We start from the raw sequence: 12053 nt of genomic DNA, 5'->3' as shown, positions 1-12053 counted from the left end.
TTGTTAGGAAGTCTGTCTGGTGCTAATAAAGCTCAGCACGCTGGGGTGGCTGATAACCCGCACAGTGACCCAAAAAGTACCTTTAATGCTACCAGGTAACAAGAGCCCGATACACTACACCCTAGCTCTGAGCAAAGTGTCAGCTGAATCCCGCATTGACAGCTCACGGGAAGTCCAAGGGCTGCATCCAACACTTTCAAGCGGGGCATATTTCAGCCACCAGCTGCGCTAACACGGAGTTGCGAGTACAGGAGGGAGCACCGCGCCTTCAGCGCTGGAACCGCTCATCTCCGCGGGCCACACGCTGGGCCCCACCCAGCGCTGGCAGGCACCTAATGCGGATGCCCAACGTTCCCCATAGGCGCCTGTGCAGACTCGCCCCACGGCCTCTCCAGGGAGGGGCCGCTGCCGGCCAGGGCGCTGTGTTCGCAGCTCCGCACCCCCATCGCCGCAGGGTCGGGGGCTAGCAGGGGCAGGGCCCGAGCTCTGGCTCGGAGGAGAGGCCCAAGGGAACGGGGTTATTCTTCTCGGGCCCCCACCCACGGCCCCGGGCGCCTTACGGCGTGGATGGGCCTAGAGACCCCGCGCCAGCCCAGCCCAGCCCAGCCTCGCTCCCCAGTAGAACGTTAAACTGTCCGCTCACTTCACTGCCCCCCGCCGACCCTGTTGAGCGGGAGAGGGGAAACACCACCCCCGAGCGGGAGACTCGTGACACGGGCGGGAAGGCCCCAGACTAGACAGCTAAATCCGATGGGGGGGGTGGAAGGGAGCGCTGGACGCTGACAACACTCACCTGAGCCGGTCCGGTGAACCCCAGGCCGCTCCTCAGCGGGGTTTGAAATCACTAACACCCCCCCCGACACACACACCTCGTAGTGTCCTGAGCACCCATTGGTCGCTACCGGCCCCGCCCATTGCCTCAACCTAGCATCTCATTGGGTAGTTTGAATCCGACAAAGCCACGTACCGTCCCCGTTCTTTAAAGGGGTAACTCCAGGCCACGGCGCTGCGTGTGGCATAGGACACTTCTCCGGCCAAAGCCCCGCCTGCCCGCCCTGCTGTCCGCGGGTGCCCGATTACCGGCGCGGGCTGCGCCCTACTAGGGAGCCGGGACTGGAGGCAGCAGGGCCGCGAGTGACTCGGGCAATGCAAGGAAGGCGCCGGGGTGAGGAACGAGGGGCCGGGCTGCATGTCTCGCCGCTGTGTTGCTGGAGGGACGAGGGGGCGTGCGCTGCGCATGGAAGGCAACACGTGACACTAAAGAAATGATTCTTTTTATAGGACGCATCAGTGACCCGGGGAACTCACTGCCACGAGAACCCGTCAGGGGTTTAGCGGGATTCAAGAAATGGTTGCTGGTTCGATGACCAGTGAACAGCCATAGTTACATTAGAACTGATAAACCTATACAGGGGACATATGGACTGCCTGCTTCAGGGGGCAAATGAGGTGCTAATTAAGGGGTAGGTGAAGAAAAAGCTTATGCTGAAAATCATTCTGTAATCGCCTACTTCATGTTTTCATAAGTCTTCCTTGGACTGGATTTGATGGACCACTGATCTGAATGAGTATGGCAATTCCTAATCTAAAGTGATATAAAAGTAATACAGTTTCACCAGAGGCTTTAATTTCCCAAGCTACTCATTAACGCTCATGGCATGTCCACCATAGAGTGCATTATTGCTTTGACAGTAAAGATACAAAACAGCATCTGAAGCATAAGGAGGAAAATACAGAAAATAACTAATTCCTCTCCTTTAAATATGCCAGTTGCTGGAGATTGCCACTGAAAATAATCCATAGAAGGTAGATGTGGGATGTAAATAGCACTGAGTATGGTAGTGAAGGGGCAAGAATTTAAATTTCTGACTTTGGATAGCAGTGATATGTTCACTGATAGCCTGCATACTTTGCTATTACTTTCTAGGAAAAGTCTAAAAAACAAATCTATAAAATGAACTAGTCAACAAATGAGGAAGACTTGTGTCTGCAGGAGATAGAACTTTCACAAAAGATGGATCAAGACTGGAATTTACTGCCTGAGTTAATAAGAATAACTACTAACCTTGCTGCAGGTGGAACTAACTGTAGAGAAGGCTGGTCTTCCAAAGCAGACCACAACAGGGTAATTCAGTTTGGGTATGGCAGCTGAGAGTGCCTGAGCCCTCACCTTTTTATTTTTTAATGTTGCAGTGGGTCCAATTTCTGAAACAAGTTCTCTCTAGTGCCAAACCAGAGAGCCAGGCCCACTTCACACTCACTTCCTAACCTGGCAGGGTTTGGGAATTATGCACAAAATGCACCTAACTCCTGGGAAGACAGAACCTCCTATCACAGGTGAAGGAGTTTCTGCAGCACAAGGAGGCCTGAAAGGAGATACACTCCTCTTTGACAAAAGGAGGGTGGACTTTAACTTAGTTTTCTCAAAACAACCCTCTCAAACATCAGCATCCTTACATTTTGTATATATAAAAATATGCAGAACTTTAACGGTGTTGCTGTTGGCAGGGTTGAAAAGAGGGGCTTTTCTTTTTATATTTACTTTTCAGGAGAGGTGCTCGGATATCACTGTGTCAACCACACTATAAATTCCTAGACAGAGGAGTCAACAGATATAGGTGTTTATACTGTACTCCTCAGTGCAGTGTTCAAGCTAAGACCCAATCTCTTCTCTCATGGGGGAGCCTAATATTGTTGTAAACAAGAAGTGATTTTCTGATGGCTTTCTGAATACTTTCCAATTGCATTGCGGTATTAAATGCAAACATCTAGGTTAATGGAAATGGTTAGGGTAGCAGTTTAAATGTTATTAAGTCAAGAAATGCACCAGTTAATGTTCCCATGGGAACTAACTGCCCCACATATTTTTATGGCCACATTTCATTCTGGCAGCCAGCCTTGAACTGAAACTCCTATTAGTCAGTCTAGGTTCTGCTGTATCTATCAGAGGATATTAGAGCAGCATATATTTTAGCAGTTAGGCCTGTTAAATGAGACCTCAAGGTATACTACTATGCAATGTGACAAGTTGGTATTGTGACCAACCTGATTGCCTTCTATGATGAGATCACTGGCACTGTGGAGATGGGGAAAGTAGTGGACCTGATCTATCTTGACTTCAGCAAAGCTTTTGATAGTCTCCCACAGTATTCTTGCCAGAAAGTTTAAATATGGATTGGATGAATGGACTAGAAGGTGGATAAAAAGCTGGCTAGATTGTTGGGCTCAATGGGTAGCGATCAACAGCTCGATATCTAGTTGGCAGCTGCTATCAAGCCCCGGGGTCTGTTTTGTTCAACATCTTCATTAATGATCTGGATGATGGGATGGATTGCACCCTCAGCAAGTTCACAGCTGATGCGAAGCTGGGGGAGAGGCAGATATGCTGGAGGGTAGGGATAGGGTCAAGAGTGACAAATTGAAGGATTGGGCCAAAAGTAACCTGATGAGGTTCAACAAGGACAAGTGCAGAGTCCTGCACTTAAGATGGAAGAATCCCATGCACTACTACAGGCTGCGGACCAACTGGATAAGCAGCAGTTCTGCAGAAAAGGACCTGGGGATTACAGTGCATGAGAAGCTGGGTATGAGTCAGCACACCCTTGCTGCCAAGGCAGCGAACATCATATGGGGCTGCATTAGTAGGAGCACTGCCAGCAGATCAAGGGAAGTGATTATTCCCCTCTATTCGGCACTGGTGAGGCCACATCTGGAGTATTGTGTCCAGTGTTGAGCCCCCCATTACAGAAAGGATGTGGACAAATTGGAGAGAGTCCAACAGAGGGCAACAAAAATGATTAGGGGGCCAGGGCACATGACTTACCAGGAGAGGCTGCGGGAACTGGGTTTATTCACTCTACAGAAGAGAAGAATGAGGGGGGATTTGATAGCACCCTTCAACTACCTGAAAGGGGGTTCCAAAGAGGATGGATCTAGACTGTTCTCAGTGGTGGCAGATGACAGAACAAGGAGCATTAGTCTCATGGTGCAGTGGGGGACATCTAGGTTTGATATTAGGAAAAACTATTTCACTAGGAGGAGAATGAAGCACTGGAATGGGTTACTGAGGGAATTGGTGGACTCTCCATCCTTAAGTTTTTAAGGCCTGGCTTGACAAAGCCCTGAGTGGGATGATTTAGTTGGGGTTGGTCCTGCTTTGAGCAGGGGATTGGATTAGATGACCTCCTGAGGTATCTTCCAACCCTAATCTATGGACTTCTTACAGTTCAAAGCCATAATCCTAAGATTAAATTTAGTTTTTGCATTTAACTTCCCTATTTGTTTTGTTCTAAGAAAATAGAAATGTAAAATGAGGAAACAGAATGCAATTTGTCCTGTTGATCTAATTGAGTACATGTGTGAGGTGTGATACACACACACCCCTCTGGAGTCTCCCCAGGACAAATTCAAACTCTTAAACAGTCCACCTTATGGGAACTTACAGAAAAAATAAAACCTCTCAGGGCAGAGTCTAAGATATTAGGGGCTGAAACTTTCTATGAATGTTTTGCAGAGGAACAAGCATACATACATGGAGAAAATCAATCCTCCTGGGCCAGACTCCACTACTATCCCCTGCATGTGTTTTGGAGCATCATGGCAGTCCCAGCTCAGGGCATTCATCACTCCATTGATTTTGTTATGCAGTTGGTGGCTTCTGTACTCCCCTTTTAGGATCATCTCTGTCAATACCCTATGAATAGTTGACTCCTGTTTAGCTCTACTCTTGAGTCTACCTGCCTTTTGTCAGAGGAGTGGACCTCCTTTTAGGTCTCCTTATGCTGAAGTAACTCCTCCACCTGTGACAGAAGGTTCTGTCTTCCCACCGGTCCCAGGAGTTAGGTGCATTCTGTGCCTACTTCCCAAACCCTGCCAGATTAGGAAGTGAGTTTGAATTGGGCCTGGCTCTCCGTCTTGGCAGTGGAGACAACTTGTGTCAGAAATTGGACCACATGTAAGCAAACATAAGTATCAGAGGGGTAGCCGTGTTAGTCTGGATCTGTAAAAGCAGCAAAGACTCTGTGGCACCTTATAGACTAACAGACGTTTTGGAGCATGAGCTTTCGTGGGTGAATACCCCTTCCTCAGAGCATGTAATGGAAATACCAGGGCAGGTATATATATGTGTGCTAGAAGCAAGCTAGAGATAACGAGGTCAGTTCATCAGGGAGGATGAGGCCATGTCTAGCAGTTGAGGTGTGAAAACCCAAGAAGCGGAGAAACTGGTTCTGTAATTGGCAAGCCATCACAGTCTTTGTTCAATCCTGAGCTGATGGTGTCAAATTTGCAGATGAACTGAAGCTCAGCAGTTTCTCTTTGAAGTCTGGTCCTGAAGTTTTTTTGCTGCAGGATGGCCACCTTAAGGTCTGCTGATAACCTGTAGGAGAACACTTCAACCTCCCTGGCCACACTACAGCAGACCTTAAGGTGGCCATCCTGCAGCAAAAAAACTTCCGGACCCAGACTTCAAGAGAACTGCTGAGCTTCAGTTCATCTGCAAATTTGACACCCTCAGCTCAGGATTAAACAAAGACTGTGAATGGCTTGCCAATTACAAAACCAGTTTCTCCTCCCTTGGTTTTTTACACCTCAACTGCTAGAACAGGGCCTCATCCTCCCTGATTGAACTACCTCATTATCTCCAGCTTGCCTGCAATATATACCTGCCCCTGGAAATTTCCACTACATGCATGTGACGACAGTGGGTATTCACCCACAAAAGCTCATGCTCCAAAATGTTGTTAGTCTATAAGGGCCCCAGGATTCTTTGCTGCAAAACATAAGTATCACTGTGACATTTAACAATAAAAGTTGAGGGCTAGGAGCAGCAGCTGCCATGCCCACACTGAATTACCTGTGTGGTCTGCTGTGGAAGATCAGCCTTCTCTGGTACAGAGATGGATATCTGCATAGAGAAGCTTGAGTATCCTCTTCTTTCAGTTTTAAATTATTACTAAGCTCAAAAGGTCCAAATTCCACTTCTCTCAGTAAACTGTGTGAGAGTCAGTCCTGTCTAGTGGTTGGAGCAGGAAGACGTGGCTGGAGACTTCGATTCTATTTACAACTCTGCTACTACATGCCCTCTACCACCAAGAATGACTTTAAAAAAATCAAACTGCATTAAGCGAAGGCACTAATAAAGAAATGTCTTCTGCAGCAGCCATAGAAAAGGCTTACAGCAGTTTGGTCACAATGTTCTTCAGAATGACCAGGCCACTAGCCCCTGTTGTCATGTCAGAGAGAAGGAAGAATGTGAACTCACTGCATTTGAGCCACAGCTGTCTCTTTCTTAGCAGTGGGCCTTGGTTTAGGCTTCACTGCTGAAGAATGTGTGAGAGAGTCAGTGGGATTATCCAAAGAACAGTGCTTCCATTTTCATCTCACTCCCTCCAACCGCAGTGGTCAGTGAACAGAGATGAGGTTCTATGCAAACAGGGTTGGGAGCACCTCATCCTCTAGAGAGAGCCAGTATAACATGCATGATTCACAACCCAAAGCCAAGCAGAGTGATTAAGAAAAGCTAAATTTATATTAAATTATCAACTCCTAAAATACTGAACATAGTGGTTAAATAACTCCAGAAAGTCCAATCTCTCCAGTGAGTAACATTAAAATCATTACACAAGAATGCAGAGGAATCACTGTCATTAGCTCAGGACAGACAGGAGACAAAAGTTTGCTTTTTACATACTAAATCAGTGCTCAAGAGATCATCCCCCAGTACTGACCTTTCTACATTCTGTATAGTCCTCAGCAATTAAGGAACTTTTCCTTCCCCGAATGGAAAATGCAATGCACCTCCCTTTAGGCAGCATCTCAAAGGGGGCTGTTTGCTCACATTGGGGAATCTTATGTCTGCTCCACCAGCCACATCAGTAGTGGAACTAGGGCTGCTGGAGATTTCACTGCTCCATCTCCCCAATGTAGCAGACACATGACCTCTGGCAGGGTTGGAGGGGAAGGGACTGGGAAAGTTTAGAGAGTAGCTGTGTGAATGATCTTGGGCTGGAATGTACAGGTTTCCTTCCTAGGAGTAGGAATGTGCATAGTTTCAGGCAGAGTTTGAACACTAGTAGCTGTTGGAAAGACTGATTGAGCTTTTCCTTCTATTCTGCATTCTTAACTCAAGCAGCTATAATCTCCGTAGGTCCATTGAGTCCCCACTGAGAGGAATGGGTGGATGTTTAATGTGCAGTGCAGAGTGATGCATTGACATAGCTCATCAGGAGAGAGCAGAGGTAGGGTTGTTCTCCCAGGATGTTAGAGCCTTTTCCCACACCGGCTAGTTTTCCCCCCGCTACTTCTACTGCCCTCCCTAACCCCTACACACAGGCTCCCTCTCAACTGTGGTCTTCCTCCTACACTTGAGCCCTTGCTTTCACCCGTGTGATGCAGCCTGGCTAGCCCAAGTCCATGTTAGTGAGATGGCAAAGCTCTGGCTCCTGCTGCTTTCTCGTCACTGAATCCACATCTTGGAGCCTCTGTCCTAAAGTGCATCTGCAGCTAGTACCACACAAAGCAATGGTGGCATCTGGACCAACAACCCCTAGCCTAGAGCCAATCAGATAAATTAAAATAGAATTTAAAAATATTCATTCTAGGGCAGGGAACGAGTCCCACATTAACATGGAAATTCTCAAGCCCCCAGCCCTCACTTCCCACATGAGCACACCCAGCCAGGCCTAATGGTGCAAGTTATAGATGGAGTTTCAGGCCTGGCTTGCAAATTTGAGATGAACCTTCCCTGCCCTAACTGCAGCAGTATCTCTGGGTGTAAGTAGTATTGCAAGCCTGCTAGTAACTGTCACTTTTTCTGGGCAGTACCAGGGTTTCTGGGATTTGAGCTAAGGCTAAACAGAAGCAGAAGGGACTCTCCTCTGTTCACTAGATTAAAAAAAATATTGCCTGGGTATCCCATCCAAATCACCACTCCATGCAGCATCCCTAGCGCCAGCTGGGTCCTCTCTACACCATGGATGGGAATGCACATGGCCTTTCCACAGCAGAAGGCAAGGCTGGGATTGTCAGAAGAGATCCCTCCTTGGGACAGTTTTGTTTCCAAACACCTGGCTTGGGATTTCATTTTTTACCTTAGATAAAATTCCTATGAATGAAATTTAGGGACTAAACCCTTTTTTGGAAGGGGGAGAAGTTTTTTCCTTTAGATGTGGCAAGTCAAGAGATTATTAAATGACCTTTGTGCCCAGAGAGCGCTAGAGCTTCAAATGCTGCCAGGGATGTCTCTCTTGAAGCTCAAATAATTAGATGTGTGGGCTTTTCCACACCCCACCTTCCCTGCTCTCTCCTTCCCTCCTAAAAAATGAGGATTTGCAGAGACTAGTTCATATGTGGTTTGTCTGTGGGTTCCCATGAGCCCTATTGCTTGTGGATGTCTATTGCCTATGTCATGCCTGGGACACCAGTCAGCACCCAGGCCCAAACACACCCAAAAGCTACCAGGGATCAGCAAGAAAATAATCATGAACTGTGTATGGGAGCCAGATATAAGGGAAAGGCCTCATAGGCTGCAGAGCCAGAACAGAATTGTATCCTCATACAGCTGAGGGGAAGAACAGACCGCTGCAAGAATTATTTGCCAGTAAAAAAATGGAGCTTAAAGCACAGCTCTAGTTCAGAGGTTCTGAAACTGGGGGTCGGGACCCCTCAGGGGGTTGCGAGGTTATTACATGGGGGGTTGCGAGCTGTCAGCCTCCACCCCAAACCCCACTTTGCCTCCAGCATTTATAACAGTGTTAAATATATAAAAAGTGTTTTTAATTTCTAAGGGGGGGGTCACACTTAGAGGTTTGCTATGTGAAAGGGGTCTCTAGTAAAGTTTGAGAGCCACTTCTCTAGTTAATAAGTGACTATTCAAAAATGGCCCCTAGAGCTCCATGGTTATTTTCTCTGATTCCTTGTCAAAATGGGCTCAGTTTACTAATAGAATGGTTTCCCCAATCATTCCATTTCACACATCACTAGTAATAAAAGATTCTACCGACCACAACAGACCCTCAGTGACATCTAGTCAGACCCATGGCCTTCCATGGGTTTGCACAAATGTAACTGGCTGACTTTCTGATTGGAACTTTATGAACAGTTTTGTTGATGATGTAAAAGAAGGAACAGACTCCAGACTTTCTCTCTTCCTCTCAGTAGGCCTGTGGAGCTAAGAGCAGTAAAAATATACTCTGTCCCCTGATCTGGCAGCTCTAACTCCAATATACACTGAAAGCAGTTAGGAGAGTCCTATCTGCCTTCAGTTACTTTTTGAAGTGGGTGACAGCAACAAAGTGATTAGGAGCAGTGTCCGTTGCCAGCAACAGACACAATGCTCCGGCACCAGGCTTCATCACTCTTGTGGAGATGTGCCAGAATGTGGGGAAAGTGGCAGTGACATTCTAATGACATCAATCACAAGAAACATAGCAGCTGCGGTTGCTCTCTTTATCCCCTTAGAAGTGACCTGCTGCTACATTGTCCCCTCTTTCAGCCCTCCACCAATTCCCTAATGTAGAGAGAGCAGAGCTGGCCTCTGAATGAATCAGAGGCAAGAGGTGCTGAGCCTGATAAGAAGCTGGCAGTGCAGAAGCTCTGCTCTCCGAGAGGCATGAATTGTGAGCTTGACAGTGCAGGACTCGCAGATTGCCAGAGGGGACATAATCTGAATTAGACTCAGCCCAGAGGAGTCACTGCAGAAGTTATCATGGCAGCTTCCAGGAAAAGGGAACATATAAATAAACCACAAAACAGTGAGAATGAGCCAAAAGGGTCTCTGGAGTCCATTTCCCCCTGCCATGACGGAACAGTCTGGCCCCGGCTCCTTGCTGAAAGGCAGCTAGTCTCTGGGCTCCTTGCAACACGAAGGCTAGTCTCTGGGCTTCTCCCAGCATAGCAGAATGAGTCCCATCTCATTCATATGGAACAGGGGCTGGGGAGGAGCTGGGCATCTCCACGGTAGTGCATGCTTTAGACCTCACTCTCCGTGGAGGGCTTGCATTGGTGTTTCCAGCCTGTGTCTAGGAGTGACCCACGTCGTTCCGGGGTGGCTGCTGCCGTGTTGACACTGCTGCATTCAGACTGCTCCTCCTGCAGCAGCTGCTCAGTTTCGGTGTCATCCAGTGAGCCAGAGCTGGCCTGGATAGAGACAGTGTCAGTCTTCATGCAGACATGGTCCCGAAGTATCCCTCCCCGGGAGCTCCGTATCTGCTTGAGGTCATCCCACTCAGACTCATCACCAGACAAGAGGCATATCCCTTCCACAATCTTGATCTTTTCCTTGGTGTAGCAATGATCATGACCAGCCTAGCAGGGAGACAACAGAATGCAAATACCTGCAGAGCATCAGTCACTTCTAGCCAAAGAACAAAGCAGCGGCTGGAATGAGGACAGGCAAAGAAGCAAGCAAAAGGATGACCCTCAATGAAAAGAGTAACTGGTTGCTGCCATCAGGACAGGAGAGTCCATTCTAGGCTCCCCCCTCACAATGCTCAGCCTAGCATACCAGCCCTCCTCAAAGGAATACCCATTCCAATCTCCAGGCTCCTTCAATCCATGAGGGGGTGGGGGGGAGTGGTGAGGGAAGATGGCTCTTCTGCTTCACTTGGACAAATGGAGCCAACGCTATTTAGGGGCAGGAATAATACTAGAGCCAGAGCCTGAATAGGAAGGAGAAATCTGGGAAGCAGAAATAGCCAAGAGAGACTCAAGAGCAGTAGGCAGGAAATCCGGTAGGAGTTTTCAATGGGATAAGGCTGCTAAAAAGGTTAATCAGTTTGGGAGATGCATATGCAGTGGCTTTATATCCCAGAGCAGGGAGAAGCAAGTTGCCCTCTACACACATCTTGAGACAGCTCACCTGGGCTACTGTGTTGGGTTTGAGCACCTCATTGCAACAAAAATAATGGAGGAAGTATAGAGAAGAACAACAGAAATGATCAGAGGGCTGGAGGGACAAAGTTATGAGCAGAGAGTGAATTCTGTCTAGCTTGGCTCAGTGATTACTAAAGAGGCATGGGTGTAGGCATCTGATAGGAGTTTGTGAACAACCTCCCTGAGGAGAGAAGAATTGTGTGTGTGACACGTGGGTATAGCTAAGCAATGGGACTAAGAAAAAAAATGGGAAAGATTTAGAGTGAATCTCAGGGAAATCATGCTGACAGTGGGGTATTGGAGGCTGTGAAATACAGAGGAAAGGTTGGGGGATCTATTTCTTGGGGCATTTAAAACAATATCACTAAAAATTGTCCTATATGGAAGAATCCTATTCTGGCCCCTGGGAAAGGGAGTCAGTGGTATAACAGGCCTTATCCGTCTCTAGGATCTTCAAGAATCATAACAAACACCCCCAGGTAAATTATTTTCTTTAAGTGGCATAAACTTCAAACCCTTAGCCACACAACCAAAGGACCTGTGCTAGAAAATTCCCTCTCCATCCTCAGCCAAGGGAGGTAGTTGAGCTAGTTCAAAGGCACAAAGGCAGACACATGGGAAGCCAGCCGAGCAGCAATTAGTACATGACAGTGTTAGAGCCTTTCAGTGCTGCAGGAGTGAGGAAGGTGGGGGTCACTCACACATACACATACCCACATACAAACAGTGCAGTGATACCTGACATGAGGATGTGAGCAGAAATCAGAAGGAGAAAGATGAGAAGCTATCAGGGGGATGAGAAAGTTGCTGAGGAAACAAAGAGGAGAAACTAAGTGCTACATGATAAAATAGATACAGCCCTATATGGGGCCCATACCAATGCCCTGGTCATCAGCATTTTCAGTTCTTCTCTCCACCCTACCCCTCCACACGGTGCATAGACAAGAGCTGCGTCCTTTCTAGCCAGAGTCTTCCTGGTTCTCTGACTGCCCAGGGCAGTGTTAGGATGAGTGGGGAAGGACAGGACTGAGCCAAGGAACATGAGTCCAAAGGTAGAATTTTCCCTTTAAACTCAATAGCCTGGCGGCCAGCAACACTATAAAAGGGACACAGGAGACTACAGGAATGGAGGGGAAAGTTGGAGCCTCAGGCAGGTATGTGCAACTGGGACACAATGAGGA

At 47.6% G+C, this 12053-nt stretch overlaps 1 protein-coding gene across 1 annotated transcript in view; it reads right to left on the bottom strand.

The window, feature by feature from the left end:
• Nucleotides 1-8792: 8792 nt before the first annotated feature.
• The window catches only part of LRP4 (LDL receptor related protein 4), a 112514-nt gene continuing 109253 nt past the window's right edge, over nt 8793-12053 (bottom strand). Inside the window, 1 exon segment of the mRNA XM_030559901.1 lies at nt 8793-10305. Coding sequence (XP_030415761.1) covers nt 9970-10305 — 336 coding nt within the window. The 3' untranslated portion in view covers nt 8793-9969.

Source organism: Gopherus evgoodei, chromosome 4 (assembly GCF_007399415.2).
Source record: "Gopherus evgoodei ecotype Sinaloan lineage chromosome 4, rGopEvg1_v1.p, whole genome shotgun sequence".
NCBI lineage: Eukaryota > Metazoa > Chordata > Testudines > Testudinidae > Gopherus > Gopherus evgoodei.
This window is presented reverse-complemented; position numbering and strand designations above follow the sequence as displayed.